General features: G+C 35.4%; 1 protein-coding gene and 1 pseudogene across 18 annotated transcripts in view; both read right to left on the reverse strand.

The window, feature by feature from the left end:
* PPFIA2 (PPFI scaffold protein A2) overlaps window positions 1-18,768 on the reverse strand; it is a 471,063-nt gene that overhangs the window by 309,386 nt on the left and 142,909 nt on the right. For 4 of the 18 annotated variants that reach the window (XM_036099048.2, XM_036099044.2, XM_036099041.2 and 1 more), the window contains exon 1: window positions 2,570-3,019. The exons of the other annotated variants lie outside the window; for them this stretch is intronic. In XM_036099048.2, the coding sequence (XP_035954941.1) occupies window positions 2,570-2,650 (81 nt within the window). In that variant the 5' untranslated portion in view covers window positions 2,651-3,019. Of the gene's footprint in view, window positions 1-2,569; window positions 3,020-18,768 lie in introns of those variants that run through there. 18 annotated transcript variants of the gene reach the window in all.
* LOC118540035 (small ribosomal subunit protein eS10 pseudogene) lies at window positions 11,888-12,381 on the reverse strand (annotated as a pseudogene).

Consider the following 18,768-nt stretch of genomic DNA (forward strand, 5'->3'; position numbering starts at 1 on the left):
GATGCATACAAACATGATAATCAATTTTTTCTCCTATAGTAGCATTCAATCTCAGTTTTTGTCTAGGCAACTACATTCTAGAACTTGATTTTTGGTGATAAATAATTCACTAAACATATAGTGCAGATTGAGTTTTGGCATCATCCAGGATCCAGGCACCTCTGAATAATAAAAAAAAAAAAAAACCAGATACACGTATATGCATAGGAAGATAGAAATGAGATCTCACATATAAGGAAATTAACTTAAGTGTTAGATAGTCTATACAAAAACCATATTTGCATGTGTATGTACAAGTATGAATATATTTGACTAAATTAAACTGTAATGAAAAAGAAAATCTTGTAATTAAAATATCCTTCAGCTTATTTGTTGCCTTGTTACCTTTGAACTATCCAGGTCAAATACATTTTAAATCTTATTCTTAAAATTTGGTAATGTACAATTTCAGCAAAAATGACAGGATAGTTTGAACATTTAATGAGAAGATGGAACTGAAACTCAATATTATTCATGCTAAGCTATCTTAAATGTTTTTGCATATGTTAACTTTCGTGCTAAAATAATTTTAAGAAAGTAAGCATTAAAATCTCAACTCCTTGATGCAGAATCATTTCTGAAATGCATTTATGTCATTCCATAATGAGAACCACTTTTGAAAATTTAACTGATCATTTTCAAAGACACATTTTTTTGAGAAATGGTCTGTTACTTCTACAGCATCTCATTTCTTATAACAGTATTTCAACCAAAGAAAATATATTGCCTTAAAGTAGGTTAATGCATATAAAGAAGAAAAAATAATCATGTTCAATTCGGCCCTTTGAAAATAAAAGCCAAGAGTCAACTTTTATAAATCTTTACCTTCCATGCTTTAAAAACTATCTTTTTTTCTTCCTTCTCTTCTACCACAAACAGAAATAAACAATAGCAACAAAAAGTTAAACATGTGCTGCCTATTATCATAAATGTCAGGATCAAATATCACCTAATGAATTCAAAATGTGGAATAGAGTTCATATTTGTCAACATTTCTATTTTATCCAAATTCCTAGAGTTCTTACACGAATCGTTATAACATCAAGAACAAAAAAAGTGAGTGTTTAAAAATCATTCCAGTGTGTTTTCAAAGAAAATCACCTGCTAAGAAAGGTGTCAGCAAGATCTTTACTGAAGGAATTGTAAAAAGCCTGTGTCATGACTGAGCATATGGAATTTACTGACCCTTAAACTTTAAGAGACTGAACTAGAATACCTAATGTCAAAAGCTGGCCCAAAGAGCCAGACTACAGGATATTGTGAAGAGTGTTTATATCTCAGTGTACGGAGGAGGAAAAAAAAAAAAAAAAAAGTAATAATTCTGTAGAACAGCCCCAGGGCACTTGCATTTTGAGTCACTGCTACAATAAGCAGATCGCCACTGGGAAGTGAATATATTCTGTAACAGCACAGACTTGCACTATCAGTGGACATCAGTGTAAAGCAGGAGAGGCAACAGGATTAAAAATAGAAGTATAAAAAAAAGGGAGAGAGATGGAGTAATTATATTTGCTGCTTATAGTTTGCAAAGGCAAAAGATGTTAATAAATCAGATGTGTATTTATTCAGAGCCCTCTTTTAAAAGAATTCTGACTACCTCTACTGTATTAATTCTCTAGGTCTTTATATATATATTTTTTCAGAACATTATAACTATATAGCTATAATAATTAAATGCTAGGCTGTTTATTTTTACATATAGTAAAATACACGGAGAGAAGAGGTTCATTTTCCCTTTTCATGTAATGATGATATGACTGAATTACAAAGTCAACCTTAGTACTAAAAGATGCAGTTTGAGGATAAAATAAGGAAGGATCTGATTTAGTTTAACCGTTTTCTAGATTGATGACTGATTTATTCACAGGCAACTGAAATACATTTAGTAGGTAACAGCTTTGTAACTCACATTTATATTTATGTTATAAATCATTTTGACTTTTTGCTAACACAGAAAATCTTCCATCTTCTTGAGTTTCTACTTTATCTCAAATTGTAAAGCATACTAAACATGGTATTTAAGCCTCTTAGGTTAGTGATTACTTGTATATTGCACGTGTAACAAAATTAAATAACAGAAATTCTGTTAAGCTATGTATATGAAATATAAAATGTTTTTCTAAGCCCAGAGGAGACAGTTTTCAAAGTTCCATTATATGTCCCTTAGTTCTATTCTCTCTGTGATATATAAGAGAAGTAACTCTGTAATGTTCACCATATGATCGCCATAAATAACAGTATCAGGACACACATCTCATAAACCCTCAAGGATGATACAGTAGCAAATTTTAAATTCCCTGTGAAAATTAAGTGTTCATTATTATTTTGCTTGAATTCACAGAGAATCCTAATGCCATCTTATTTCCATATTTTAAAAAAATAGATTAAACTGATATGCACATTATCCATTTCTTACATCCTCTTTAACACTTTCACACTTTGCAGTTTTCCTTTGCTTATATTTGCCTTTATTAAAAGTTTGACTATACATTAACTTCCTAAGTAGCGAAGCCATTTAAAACACACTTACTTGAAAAGTGTAAAACCGGGTCCCATTAGGAGGATGCACTTTAGGGGAGCCAGAAACGGTGTTCATATCCGAGAAAATCATTTCTGATCACAGAGACAATATAATCCACAAGGAGCTACAGATGCAGAGCAGAGAGCTTAGCGTACAGATAAATCCGTGCATGCATTGAGGGAGGCTAGAGGGTAAAATGAAATCTGCCCCATCCTTCATAGATACACAGCGATAGCATTTTGAATCTTTCTCCTGCGTTTGAAATCTAAGCTAAAAGATTATCAGCCACCGACCTTTTGTGCAGCTAGTTCTTTAAAACATACAATGTTTTTTTAAAAAAAAAAAAATTAAAACACAGAAGGGAAAAAGCAAGAACCAACAATAAATGGAGCTTGTGAAGAATCTGGCAGTGCTGTGGACCTGCCCATCTGTTCTCAGTGATAATCACCTCCCTCTACCACAGTCTAGCAGAGTGATTATGCTAAATATCCTGGTTAACCAATAACATACAGTTTCATTTCAGGGAAGCGTGCACAGTGTAATTCAGAGGACCTCTTCTGACTAACCTGAAGCATGTTTCATATGCTGTTTAAAGCCGTATTTAGTAACAAATTCTTGTTCTATCACTCTTATTTCTGTATGTTTCCAAATCTCTTTGTTACTCGCAGTCTTTTCAACAAGATTTTAGACTTCTGTACAAATCCTTCTCTTTTACAGTGAAGAGTTCTTTTTACATTTATAAATCAAAGCATATTATAGCTGGCTAGAACATTGAGGCTCAAGGCATACAATTCAGTAAAGCTATATAATACTAGGAATATTATCAAATAAAATGCATTAAATATTTCTACTTTTCTGAACTCTCAAAGAACATCACAATATGGACATATTCATTACTCTCCCTCCCCCATTTTAACTCAAAAATTCAGTAAGTTTCATAATTAATGGCTAAAGAAGTCCAATACATTTGTTTAAAAAAAAATCAAAACTTTATCTCTCATATATAGAAAGAAGAAATAAAAAAATCTTTTAGCTACATGAAGATTTTTAACTCAATATCCAAAAACATTAACTGCAAAGATCTAGACTACATTGCAAATCATGTCCATTTTTTATGTCTTTTAACACAAAGTATTCAGTCTGTATAAAAGATCATATTCAGATGACTTTACACTTTTTAGAGGTAAAAATAAATGCTCCATTTACACATGGTTCAAAGGTGGAGACTTCAGAACAGAGATGAGAATGAGCCAAAAGCAGTGTCTTTGTGAATGTATCTAAGATGGCATAGTTATACATAATTAAGAACCAGGAACCACCTGCTTTGAACCTGAAGACTATAAAAAGAGTATGATGGTGATGGGCTCTCAAAACTTAATTATTCATTTATATCTTTATTCTCCAATTATGATTCAGATTTATAATATCAATGAGGAGGAAGCAGAAAAATCATTCTCCGTTCCTTAGATAGGGGTCCCACATTCTGGTAAATTCAGCAAGTTGGTAGTCACTTACCCAGCAAACTGCTAAATAATCCAGAAGATAATTTTTAAACAAATGTTTAATTTGAGAATAATTTTAAATTTATGGAAAAGTTGTAGAACTAGTACAAGAGTTCCCATATATCCCTCACCCTATCTCCCTAATTGTTAACATCTTACATTACTATGGTGCATTTGTCAAAACTAAATAACTGTTATTGGCACATTATTATCAAATAAACTCCAGACTTCATTTGGGTTTCACTAGTCTTTCCGTTAATGTCTCTTTTCTGTTCTAGGTTCCAATCCAGGTTATCATGTTTGTTTAGTTTCCATGTCTCCCCAGTTTCCTCTGGTCTGTGACACCTTCTCAGCTTTTCCTAGTTTTTCATGATCTTGATAGTCTTTAGAAGACCATCAAGTACTGGCCAATATCCCCTAGGCTATCCTGCTCTGATGCCTATATTAATTTTATTTGATGTTCCCCTCACGATTAGACTAGGGCCATGGGCTATTTAGGGAAGAACACCACAGAGGTAAAATGTCCTTCTCATCATATACTAATGAAGTGACCTCATCACATCATTATAGGAGTACACGATATCCACATATCACTAGTAATATTAACCATCACTTGGCAAGGTGGCATTTGCCAGGTTTCTCTACTGTGAAGTTACTATTTTTTTCCTTTCCATACTCTATTCTTTGGAAGTTGGCCACTAAGTCTAGTACATCCTCAAAGAAGTGATAGAAAGTGGTGAAATTAAGCTTTACTTCCCAGAGGAGGGTAGTGTTTATATGTATTAAGTAGAATTCTTCTGCGGAGAAGATTTGCCTCATCCATAATTATTTTTTCAATAATTTAATTTTATCAGTATGGACCCATGTATATTTATTTTATACTTATAATTTATTTTGATGCTCAAATTGTCCCAGCTTTGGCCACAGAGAGCTCCTTCAGACTGGCTCCTATTTCCCTTTGATGTGCTCCCATCCATTTGTTTTTTGAGCACTCAAATGACTATTTTTTTCTCCTGTATGAGTCACCTATTTGCTAAAACTATTAGTCATCTTAACTATAACTCTACCACTGCAATTTAAGTTGAAAAGTCATGTTTTCTTTTTTTAATGATTATTTAATCAGCCATATTACTATATTTTTCAAAATAACCTCTTTTTCCCCTTCTGGTTTTTTAGTGGTAAAACATGGTATTCATTATTCTCAAATTAAATAAAATAAGTATATAGGCATACTATGTTGGTAATCAGTGATCTATGTAAAAAATTTTGATTTTTCTCACTCAAAAATATATGTTGGGATCATATTTCTTCCTATGGTTAGTGGGGCCATGTAAGTTGTGCTCCTCAAAGAGCTGCTAGTAGAAATAATGCCTCAAAAACAACTGTGAAGGTTCTTGGGAATCCAGGTTTTAAAGGAATTTTTTTTTTTTTTGCCAAATAGATTATTATGGTGTAAAAAATCTCCATGTGTTTTATACTTATCTGTTGATTGGTTCTGATATAATATAGACCAGATGATTCACTAGATTTCTTATTATTTTTTAGAGGGGCCAATAAATCAAATATTTCTGATATAATACTACATATTCCTGGTATAATCTCATATATTTGCTGAATTTGCATCAACCAACAAACTATTTTAGCAAGGAATTCTGAAGCTTTTGGCTAAGAAGAGTACAAGTTTTTCTTTTCCATAGTTTTTGTGTGGGGAGGGGAAAGAAGGCAGTGTGAATTAATGTTGAAAAAAGCTGGAAGCAGAAACAGTATTAATATATAATTATTTTAAATACAGTGCTTTACTCTAAATGTGGAAATTGTCAAAATATAAATTCCTTCCCAAATTTTTGTTTTCTAAGTGGGCTATTTATGATAATGACAGTGTATCATTGTTCTGAGGGTTTATTTGAAGACAACTCAACTTTCTTTCTCTGCCTGGCAGCAGTAGTGAAGGTGGTGTCCATGTCCGAAAATTGAAAGGATACAGAATCTTGCCTTGTCCATTGTGGTTGTAGAAGTCTGGTACTGTTTCTAATGTAGGAATAATTCTAAAAGATCCAGTCTCTGTCCTCAAGGAACTTTAAATTTGGTGGGAAGGACATCAACTAGTAAGAGGTTGTTAACCACCAAGACAACTGAAATGCAGTTTAATGAGTGCTAATGACTGACTTAACGTAAAGGAGATTGCGTTCATCTGAAAAGCACCCAACTCGAGGGATATATCAAAGTGACCCTAGGAAGAGCAGGAGGTTGAAGGCTTTCTGAAAAGAAGAATCAAAGCATGAAAAGATACAAGATGTTTTGGGAAATATGGCTGAAAACATTTCAGGGCATATGAGGTAACTGTGTTAGATGTGTTTTTTTCATATACAAACGTTTTCTCAAGTGAAATTACTAAAGAGACTTAATATGGTTAACACCCTATTTCTATGAAATCAAGTAAAGTTAGAACATTCTTGTCTCAAAAAATACATGAAATGTAGAGACATATTTTCATACTTTTGGTTAGTATATTTTGACATCTTTCTTAAGTTTTCCAAATAGCTTTCCAAGATTTTTTGGCTTGTCAAGAAACTTCATTCTTAGTTTGATTGAGTTCAATTTATAATAAGATTATTTTAAGTATTAACTTGAAAGTAAAAGTATACAGTACAGTATTACTATGTGAAACAAAATTTAATGTGCTTATGGTAGCAGTCATTAGATTCTGGGCAATGTCTACCGACCATATAAAGGGTAAATAATACGTCCATTTCAATTACTACACCCAGACCACCCCCCAAAATCTCTCAAGGTATATCTTTTCTCAGGAGAGGTAAATTAAGAATATGAACTCTAGAAGGTTTAATTCCAGCTATCTCAACCACTTGAATTTTTACAGAAAGAAACTGAAGATGAAAAAGTAAAAGGATAACTCAATTACACTTTTTTAAAAATGGGTAAAATAAAATCCTGAAGCCAGACACTTGTTAATAGACTTACAGAGAAGATTCCCAGCAGTCATCTAATATACACCTCGGCCTCTGAGAATAGTTACTCCTAAGCCTTCTGAAATGTATGTTATCAACTTGGTTTTATAAAAAGTTCAAAAAAATACTTTAGAGCCTACTATTTCATATACTGTCAGGAAGATTCAGCTCACACATTTTTTATAGCCCCTCAATATAACTTTTTAAACAAATAACTGTTAGATATATTCTGCTTCAAGACAAGCAATTCAATACATCTTTTCTTTTGTTCATTTATGGGTATTCGATAAGAAGCTCAAAAATTTGCTAGAGTGATAAGAACTTGGAGAATTAAGGAAATAAACTGAAAGGGCTGTTCATTTGCTCTTAGTTCCTGATAAATGCTCAGAGGGAAAAATGCCATACTGGACAAAGAATAGGAAGGAAAGAGAGAGAGAAAGGGAGGGAGGAGGGAAGAGAGGAGGAGGAGGAGGAGGAAGAGGACAAGGAGGAGAGATATCACTACAATTTACACCATCACACTATAGGATAACAAAGAATTTTCTAGCCAAGTGTTCAGTTAGAAGTCATGCCAGATGGAGTGAAATTTGGAGTCCAGATGGGCAATACATCCTAGTGATCCATATGGATGGCATGTGGAAGCTAGTTAGGTACATATTGCCAGCTAGATTATCTATCTTATCTATCTATCTACTAAATATATATTCATATTTATGCACCTCAAACTATATCTGCTTCCTTCTCTTCATATTATGACTTCTACAAGATTCAGCAAAGATGATCCTATGTAGAAAGCCAACACTCTAAGTTTACTTTTATACCCCGCCTCTGAGTTTCCTTCCTGACAGTCACAGCTGGTTGTACACAAGTTTGTAGGTTTTGTTCACTCATTCATTTATTCACTCATTTATTCAACAAATTTTTACTGAGGAGCAATGAAGTACCAGGCACCTGTTACAGTTAGAATAGAGATGAAGGGCAGGTGAAGTGAGAGGAAACACTGCATTTGTAGCAAGCCAATGAGATACTCCATCCAACAGGTATAATCAGTTCTAGCTGTGAGAGCTTTCATTGGAGGATCCCAATTAGAAAACAACAACAAACAAAACAGAACTTCTAATGCCTCAAAGACTTTCTTCCGAGTTCAGGAGATATTTCTTAGCTACCTAACCATTCACTGAGGGTGTCTCAAATAAAGACAATATTTAGAATCCTTTGTGTTCCCTTGAGATTTGTAGTCATTCAGACTAAAGAAATAAATACAAATCAAGCATACTGAAATTTACAAGCTTCCATTTGTAACAAGATAAAAATATTAAATTTGCCTTTAATCCACATCTTGATGATAGTGCGCTCGTTTTTAAAAACATAATCTCATAAAATCTTATATAGAGATACAGATATAGATATAGATATAGGCATGCATGTGATGTGTGTATATTCCTATGTGTATGGATGTTTTTGTATGTGCATGTACTTGTACATATGTATATGTATGTATACATATATATGTATGTATAATGCACAAACACACCTACATACATACTGTCTTCAAAACTCAAATTAGAAAATTTTAAAATGGTATCTTCTTTCCATACTATTTCTTCTTTGCACTTTGGTTTCTCTTTGCTTGAATGGCATTTTTCACAAATATTTACATGTATTATAATAGCCCATAAACATCTTCATGCTTAAATTAAAAATATTAAATTGGGGGCGCCTGGGTGGCTCAGTCATTAAGCGTCTGCCTTCGGCTCAGGTCATGATCCCAGGGTCCTGGGACTGAGCCCTGCGTCGGGCTCTCTGCTCGGTGGGAAGCCTGCTTCTCCCTCTCCCACTCCCCCTGCTTGTGTTCCCTCTCTCGCTGTGTCTCTCTGTCAAATAAATAAGGAAAATCTTAAAAAAAAAAAAAAATATTAAATTGTATGAAATTCAGGCTTGAGTTTTGTTTTGGTCCTTTAACAGAAAAAAATATTGATGGATTGGAACTTTATAATTCTATGACACAATAATTTTACTGTATTTTGTTAAATTTATCTCATGTTCTAAAATACATGTCATTAGCCTGTTTTTACAAAAACCACATTAAAGTTCTATGGCAGGACATTATTTCTTCATCTAGCACTATAAATACCAAATGCCCACATAGTTTAAGGTTTTATAATACCTGAAGGGGTTTCTGAGATCTGACTTTTATAAACATAAATACAGTGAGTTGAGAAACACTGGGTCCATTCTATGGCATGAGAACTACATATAGACTATTACATATTGAACTTAAACGTGGTTATGCCCTACATGCCCTATTTTATAGTACAGTTTCGATATTAAGTTTCACTTTTCCCTAGAAATTGGCAAAATTCTTAGCGACTTGTGGCCACTATTTCCACTCTGGATAAATTATATTTTCTACTTTATTTACTGTCCGGTTTCCATATATGTCCTCTGTTACTATATACCATAATTATTGCATCAGGATAAAAAAAAATTCTTGGTCACTGATACAAAATTTTGATTTTATTTTTTAAATCAGGAAGCATAGTTTCTAAAGTTTGAGATGAAATAAGAGTCCTTAATATGCAAAAGTTGTCTTATATAGAATTTCTTGTCTATCGCTAACAAGAACCAGCACAAGGCAAGGCATAGGGTCGGCATCCAATAAATATTTGGGAAATGCTTGAAACAAATCTTCCTCTGGCTGTTTTGCTTCTGTCTTTTTATGAGTCATATCTTAATAGTAATTATCTCGTTTTGACTTACTGACTAGTCCTGAGAACTCAAAAATGCTTATTCTAATTCCCAGATTCTTACAGTTAATATGTGGTACACCGAACATTCAAAGTTTGGGCTGATTGTACTGCTTGGTACATAATAGTCAAGTTGTTGGTGAAGGGACATCTGGGTGACTCAGTCAGTTAAGCATCTGACTCCTGATTTCGGTTCAGGTCATGATCTCAGGGTCATGGGATTGAGCCCCACGTCGGGCTCCATGCTCAGCATGAAGTCTGCTTGTCCCTCTCCCTCTGCTCCTCCCCCTGTTCACACTCTCTCTCTCTCTCTCAAATAAATAAATAAAATTTTTAAAAAATAGTCAAGTTGTTGGTGAATAAATGAACAAAAAAAGAGAATGTATAAATCCAGATATTCTAACTACCAACCCATATTGTTTGATTAAATAATGCTGCCTAGTAGTTTAGTAAATAGATTTTTTTAAAAAAAAAGCAATTTCGAAAATAGATTGAAAAAATAACTTTGCAAACTGACATGCATCCACCCATTCAAATGTACATACAGATAAAATCATCTCCATCACACATTCACAGAGTATTAGGAGAAATACCACAATAAAGAAAAAGAAGAAAGGTATGTTCTAACAAACAAAACAGATGTTCTAATGCTCTTCATATAGTTCACTTTATGTTAAATACTTTGTTTATACCATCTCAGAAGATACAGGTTTAACTGGTAGGATAACAGGAAGAGAAGAATCATGATAGTGACCAACGCTGTGCAAGAGCTTTTAGGATAATGTTATCATAGCTATCTTGGAATAATAGAATATTAAAAAAATTTTTTTTTAATTTATATGGAGGGATACTCCACTCACAATCCCATGTTTAAGATTAGAAAGATTACAAGATTACAGAAACAAAGGCAATATTAGTGAAAACAGTGAAATAGACTGAAGCAATCTTTAGACTATCATTTCTTATTCTTTACATTCTCTACTGCCTCAGTTGCCATGGTAGCAAGTACTTTATTTTCCCTTTAATTTTACTTTTTCCAAGAATTTCATTTGAAAGACAAAGCCAATCACTATCCTGTTTTATTTTCATTAAGAGCAGTAACAATGGCTCAATAGTTGCTATTTATTGAATGATATTACAGGGAAGACAGAGTTGCCTTTTATAAAACCCTCTGAAAGAGGTATTTATTCCTCAGTTATATATAAGGAAACAAAGTCTTAGAGAAATATAACTTGTCTAAAATCACACTTAGACAAATGGGAAAGTCATATCATTTGAAACCAGGTCTAGCTGATTACAAAACTCCCCCATAAATCAAAATTACATCTTGGTACTGTTTTATCTGCCACTGATTTTAATTCAGGACAGAATATGAAAAAGGAATTGATAAATTCCTAATTGATTTCATATGTCAAAGAATTCTGCGGTGACTGGCTATCTGATGAACTATTTTAATTTTATGGAAGTATTCAGATTTTCCTGATGAATCAGATGTGGGTTGTGAAAGGCAAAAAGGAATCCAGAACAACTACAAGGTCTTTGGCCTGAGCAGTGAAAGGATGAAATTGCGACTAAATGAGATGAAGGCTGTGAAAGAAGCAGGTTTGGGAAAAATTCAATCACTCAATTTTGCCCATGTTGAGTTTGAGGTTTCTATTAGTCATCTAAATAGAGATGTCACGTTGGCAGTTGAATATACAAATCTGGAGACCACATTAGCATGCAGACCAAAAACCAAAAAACTGGAATGAAGTCATCAGGAAGTGAATGCAAATAGACAAGAGAAATGGTCCAAACCCAAGCTTTAGTACACTCCAACAATAAGAATCCTGAGCCAGCAAAGGAGAATGAGTAGGAACAAACCAGTGAAGTGGGATGGTGGGGAGACCAAGAGAGGGATGTGTCCTGGAAGTCCAGAGATTGACATGAATCAAGTAGGCAAGATGATCATCTGTATCAAATGCTGCTGAGAGATCAATTAAAACAAGGACTGAGCACTGGCCACTAGATTTAGCAATGTGGAGGTTGGCTTTAACAGGTGGTTGGGAGAAAAGCCTATTTTTTTGTTTCTGGCTATGGATTTATTCAATACAAGAACAATCTCCTCCAACTTTACCGAGGTGGCTGATCACATCTATGACCAAATCCTCCTCTAAACTGGAATTCAGGTACTGACACAGCCCGAGCCTCAGTTTTCTTGTTGGCACCAGGGGGCACAGTGCTTGGTCTGTAGGTGTCTCTGTCAGCTTCCCCTTGTGTGATTCTTGCAGGTTGCTCTCCCTCCAGACCTCTTGTAGCCTGCGAGTGTCAAGATGGCTGTGGTGCAGAGTGGCAGGCACAATCTCAGATGGCACATGGAGGTAATCACGGAGATCCTGGATACCTTCATTGGTAAGCTCCCAGTAGACATGTCTCCAGGCAAACTGTTCCTTCATGTAGCCTCGTGATTTGAGAGACTGCGTGAACTTCGTGATGTGAAGATTGGGCACATTCTTGTCTGCCAGGTCAGGGTTTTTAGGCATGTGGACGTCCTTCTTGGCCACCATCATTCCCTCCTTGAAAAGGAGTTCATAAATGGCAATATGGTTCTTCTTGGGCATCAACATCTTGGTGGCTGCTATGTCCATGGCTGGGGCTGGAAAGGAAGGGGCATGCACGGCACACGAAAAGCCTCATTGATGTAAATTTACGATGAAATGGGAGGAGAGGAATTGGAGACAGTGTGTTTATACAATACTTTTAAAGCATATTGTTGTAAAAGGAACCAAAGAAATGGGACAGTAGCTGACAAGGAAAGGAGGGAGAGAAATGAGAACAGTTGTGCTTAAGGGAGAAGGTCTAGTTTAAGGTGAAAAATTATGATGTAGGATGGAAAGGGATGAATTTCTGGAGCAGTGTCCTTCAGCTGGTGAAAGGAGATAGAATCTATGAAGGAAGAGACTCACTTTAGAGAGAAAAGAACACCATCTTTGATAACAGGTGGGAAGGCAGAGCATGTGGATTCCCTTGCTGGTAATTATAGTGGTGGGAGTTTGTGTAAGTGCTCAGGAACTTAGGAAGCTGAGACATCAGCTGACAGTCAGGTTAGGGGAGGGAGTATTGAATGTTTAAAGTGAAGAAATGGTATGAAACTGCCATGGAAAAGAGAGAGAATATTAAAATACACCTATACTAAAGAACATAGCTTAGATATGCAAACAAATCAGTTGATTTTAACTCCTTCAGTTAAAGGGATGAATCTGGCTATGAATTGGTGGGTTGCTAGAAGCTAGAGTTTTTACAGCATGACAGAAAGCAGTTTAGAATGCATGCTCTCTGGAGGAGGCAGTTCCACAGATTGATAACAGAAGGGATAGAAGAGATGAGTCACACATGCCCAGTTCATTCTATCAAACTAGTCTATGAAGGAAGCCATTTCTTCCTCGTGGAGTACAAGTTAGGCTAGAAGTATTCCTCTAACGGGAGTCCTGCCACCTGGAGCGGAAGGGAATATATTCCCTGGAACATGACTTCCCTTTCTCCCATTCTCATGTTCTCTCATTTTCACTGTATTTTTTCTTGGACATCATGAAAATAAGTATCATTTGACCAAGTTTTGTCCCCAGTCTATCAGCCAACTCCTATTTTCACTCTCTCCATACCTAACCAAGAATCAATGATCTATTGTACCTTTCATTCCCTTGCCAATACCTTCACCTCATTTTCTTTTTTTGTTTGTTTTTGCCACCCAGGTGCCCCTTCACCCCATTTTCTTAATATACTTTTGTTTGACCCATTCAGTAAATAGTTGTATTAATCCAGTTGTCCAGCTTCTCTGCTACAAACTGAGCTGATGTGTGTTGCTGGAGCACATCAGACAATCGATGCCCCAGCAAACTTGCCACCCTCAACCTCAACAGTGCCCTCTATACTGCCTGGGCCCCCATCACCCCCATGTTCTTTTCACAGCAGTCCAATAAACCTTTCTCCAGTCTGGTGAGGCCTCTCTTCACTGCTTACACACTCACTTGCAGCAGATTAATAGTTGGTCATTTTATACCCAAGTTCCTTTCCTTATAATCTCACATGTGTTTGTTCCTCTCATCTCTTTTTCTCTCATGTCAAAGTCTGAGACTGATGCCTCCACTTGAATTTTGTGACAAGGAGAAAAGGAAGCTTACTGGCAAATTTAAGTCTATGGGGATTTTCCTAGGCATCACGAGCAGTGTCTTGCAATCTCTTTTCTGAGAGTCTCTTTTGTGGGTGTTCCTTAATTGTCCCTGTACAGCATCCACACATTCACTGGCCTCTCCAAACTTAGGTTTCTATAGACTATCTTCTAACATCACTTAAAATCCTAGCTGGTTAGAGATAGAGAAGACACTAGCAATCATCTAGTACAGTAGAATATTCTGCACTTTAGAATCCCCTATGGTGCTTTAAAAAATACCAATGTTTGGGCCTCACCACTAGTGATTTTTTATTTAATTAGTTTAAGGATGCCGAAGTAGTATTTTTCTAAATCTCCCCAGGATTTTTTTTTCAATGTGCAAACAGGATTAAGGGATAGCTGATATAGTGGGATTCTTTCTTTTTTTTTTTTTTATAGTCAAACTGAACATAAGAAAGATAAAAATGTCCTGCTTTTCTTGGTCATACCATGAATCATTCTGAGCTAACTAGGACAGAGCTTCCCAGCCAGTGTGTTGCAAATAGATCACAGGTGCACTGAAACAGCAGTCTCTCAGCTTCAGGGTGACTTGTCAGATCCTGGGGCTTCCACAGTGCCTGAAGTACTCAATACCAGGCTTGAGCATCCTCCTCTGTCTACATTCATGTAATGTAAAAATATTATGATTTCCTATTTGTGCTATAATGTGAACAAGATCAAGAAACACTGATCTGGTGGTATGCTTATCCTCAAAGCCACAGGTTAATATTTCTTCTTTGAGAAGTCTATCTTTTCACCTTTTCTGCATTAAATTCCATTTTTAATGTTTCTTCTCTCTTCTAAGGCCAGGTGTTGTGACCAGTTATGTGTTATCAGTATATTCTTCAGTCCAATAACTAAATAAGGAGTGAACAGTTTAAACACCACCTAGGAAATAACCTTGGCAAAACTTCATTTTAAATGAATGTGAATATTAGTGAATTATTAAAAGTTATTATTATGTCCCGAATCACAACTTCCTAGTTGGAATTGTAGATATCTAAATGACTATGGTCAAGTCACAATTTTTCAGCTTGTTGATTACAAGGCCATGCAGACACAGAATTAAGAGGTTATTATGTCATGATAAGTTATGGGCATACATTAATTTCTTCAATTTATCTGCCTTGTACTTGACATTCACCACACATAAATAAATGAAAGGAACATAAATATTAACATTTCATAACAAAGACAGAAATTCTTATTATAAATGCTTTGCTTTAATATAAAAAGGACCATGATCAGTAACATGATTAAGGTGCTTTGGACAGCATTATACACATTAGCAGCCCCAGTCATGCAAAATAAATATTAATTTGATTGAACTGATCAGATGCAAGGAACTGGGTAGTTCTTTGAATTTTGACTGTATTATTAAAGCACCAACTCAGTCCATGGGATCTAGCATCAAACAGATCCAAGTTCAAATCTCCATGCTTCTTTCCTATTGAATAAAGCTTTGACTAAGCTTCCCTGAGCCTCAGTTTTCTGAAAAGTGGAGATTAAAATAGGTTTTAACTCAATGGGGTTTGATAAAAATTAAGTGAAATAATGTATTTAGAGCATTTACTGTCATTGGCACCTTGTCAGTACTCAGAATCCAAACCTACTTTCCAAATTTCTTTATTCTACCCAAAGATTGTGTTGCATTTATCCCTTGCCCAAATGTTTTCTTTTGCCTGAAATTTTCTTTTTACTCATATTCAAGATCTAACTCCAGAGCCCCCTCATCTAGGAAGTCTTACCAGTCCAGAATCTTTCTGCCGTCATACAATTAGTCTGTACTTCAGCTGTGGCCCTTACTAAGGTCTGCAATAGGTGAGTTATTAGCACATTGGTGTGTTTGTCCACACAACTGGTAGCTTCTGGAGAATGTGGATGGTTCTCCACACAACAGTCTATAAGATCTGTAAATATGTGAATCAGGCCATTCCATTCTCTAACTCTCAACCCTCCAGAAGCTTCCTATCACACTTAGGAGAAAATACAAAGTCTTTTCCATGGCTTATAAAGCCATACAATTATTGATCCTGGCCCTCTGTCCTCACTTCATGCCACTACACCCCTATATACTGTTCACTGCCACACGATCTTGCAGTCCCCCAAATATAATGTCAATTGGCACAGTGAAGATCTACTGAGTATCAGCTGTGAGTTGGATGCTATTCTAGGCATTTAGGATACACTGGTGAACACAACAGACACTCTTCTTTGTAGAGCTTTCATTGCAGTGGGAAGAAGTGCAGAAACTACCAACACAAGAGGTAAATTCTATTGTATGTCAGAAGGGGATAAGTGCAATGGGAAGAAGGAGAGCAGTAGAGGGGGACAGGAACTAGAGCAAGGAAAGGATTATTTAGTTGTGATTTCAAATCCCATATTTAGCATGTTCTCTTCTTGGTATTTGCAACTGCTGTTCCTTTTTCCTGGCTCTCTCCCCAGCCTACCCAATATTCATATGGTTCCCTCCATCAGTTACTTAAGGGTTTACCTAAATGTTAGCACTTCTGGAGGTTCTTATCTGAAGAGAATGTAAAAAGTATGCCCCTGCTCTTACACTGCAACATTTTATTCCCTTAGTCAGCTTTATTTCCTCCACTGCACTATATGTGAAAAATGGTATTTATTCATTTTATAAGGGAATATTTTTTTTGTTTTATTAACTGTTGCATTCATTCCCGGTGCTCAGGACAAGGCTTGGCATAAAGTTGTTAATAACTAGTTATTGAATTAATGAATGTAGGTAATAATTAGCTTCAGCTAATGGTTATTAAATATAAAAGGTAGAGCCAAGAAAACTAAAATTTAATCAACAATATATTATTTCTCAATAACTTGGAGGAATCTTCATATTTTAAAATTCCACTTTTGATACCCACAGCACTGCAAGATATTAAAGAAATCTGTTCTTTCCTTCTTGGGAATGTCAAAAAAATATTTCTATTATAAGAAATTTGAGTAAGAGCTTCATTATTTTTGCAATTCAAATGTTAAAATGTTTTTTGGGGCAACTTTAGTGTTTCTCTCAATGGAATAAAAGGCAAATGCATTGTAAAATCCATATTTTAATTACTTAGTCATTAAAGCTTAATATTCACAATACAAAATGTAATTTTCATTATGGCCACTAACAAAACAAAGCTAACCATTTAAAAAGAAAACGGCTTAGCAGTAAAGATAACTTGATTAGAGAAATGGAAAAAGAAAGACTTTTTTATCAAAAGAGGATAAAACAGAAACATATCAAAGGTTAAATATCTCACAACCAGATCTATAACTTATATCTCAAAGGAAAAAAATTACTTATGAGAGCTCTAAACAATAAAAGCTTATATGGTTCAAATTTGTATTCTGGATCCAAAATGGATGCAGTAATGGGTCTAAACTACTGAATAGTTTTTATAATCTATAAGTTTTAATGTACCAACTTTTGTACTTTGATAATTAGACCACAACTAAAACCTAGAAATGTAAAGATATAAACAATATCCGAAGTTTCACACAAGAGCAAGAAAGACATAATCTGGGGTGCCTGGGTGGCTCAGCTGTTAAACGTCTGCTTTCGGCATGGGTCATGATCCCAGGGTCCTGGGATTGAGCCCCACATTGGGTTCCCTGCTCTGCGGGAAGCCTGCTTCTCCCTCTGCCACTCCCCCTGCTTGTGTTCCCTCTCTCACTGTGTCTCTCTCTGTCAAATAAATAAATAAAATCTTAAAAAAAAAAAAAAGACATAATCTGAGGCAGAGAATAGCCAATAAGCTTTATGAACTATTATGCTTATTATTGATTTTTAAACTATTTTCTGTTTGGTGATGTAATACCTTTTATTATCTTAAAATTATCCATAAAAAGCTGCATTCATGACACCTTAGGGAAGGATGCCTCCATGCGTGAGTTAAGCAGGTTCAAGCAGAGGACAGATTCTGGTAGCAGTGGAACCAACTGTATCTAAGGTAATTGGAATTGAGCCTACAGCATGAATCAAAAGCAACAAGTCTGGTGCAAATGGCAGGCAAATTTAAAATCCCCTTTTACATCTTCAGAAATGGTAAGGGCACCAAGATACCCATAGTAAAGTAGGTATATCATTTAGAGATTAAAGGAAAGAACTTAAGGAAAGGTCATTGATTTATTTAAAAATATATATGTGTGTGTGTGTGTGTGTGTGTGTGTGTGTACTGAATTCTTACAGCTGTTTGAACTGCTGAGGATTCTACTGTGAACAAAACAGAAAAAAAATAGTCTTTTCCTCATGGAGCTTATCTTCTAGTGGAGTAAACAGAACTGAATTTTTTAAATTTTTAAAGAAGGCCTCCATGAGAAAGTAACATTTGAACAGAAATAGACTTGAGGTGAGGAAGGAGCCATGGCGGTTATCAACGGAAGAGGGTACTGGGTAGAACAAAGAAATACAAAGGTGGCAAGGTGGTAGCATGCTCAGAGTGTGACTAAAGAACAAGGAGGGCGGTGTCCTCAAGCTGGGTACATGAGCATGGGAGCTCTAGATGATGAAGTCAGAGTGAGAACAGGAAGCCAGATTATGGTGGATATTATAGGGCATTAACTAGGCATTGGCTTTTATTCTGAGTAAGACAGGGAAGCAAGGTGGAGAGGCTCTGGAAGGCCTTGAGGGGAAGAGAGATATGATTAAGTGGCTGACTAACATTTTAAAAGAATTATTCTGGCTTCTGGGTTAAGAATAAAGCATAGGTAAATACCCAGTAGTGGAATTACTGAATCATAGGGTAGCTCTATTTTTATTTTTTTGAGGAACCTCCATACTGTTTTCCACAGTATCTGC

Source organism: Halichoerus grypus, chromosome 6, assembly GCF_964656455.1.
Source record: "Halichoerus grypus chromosome 6, mHalGry1.hap1.1, whole genome shotgun sequence".
Lineage (NCBI taxonomy): Eukaryota > Metazoa > Chordata > Mammalia > Carnivora > Phocidae > Halichoerus > Halichoerus grypus.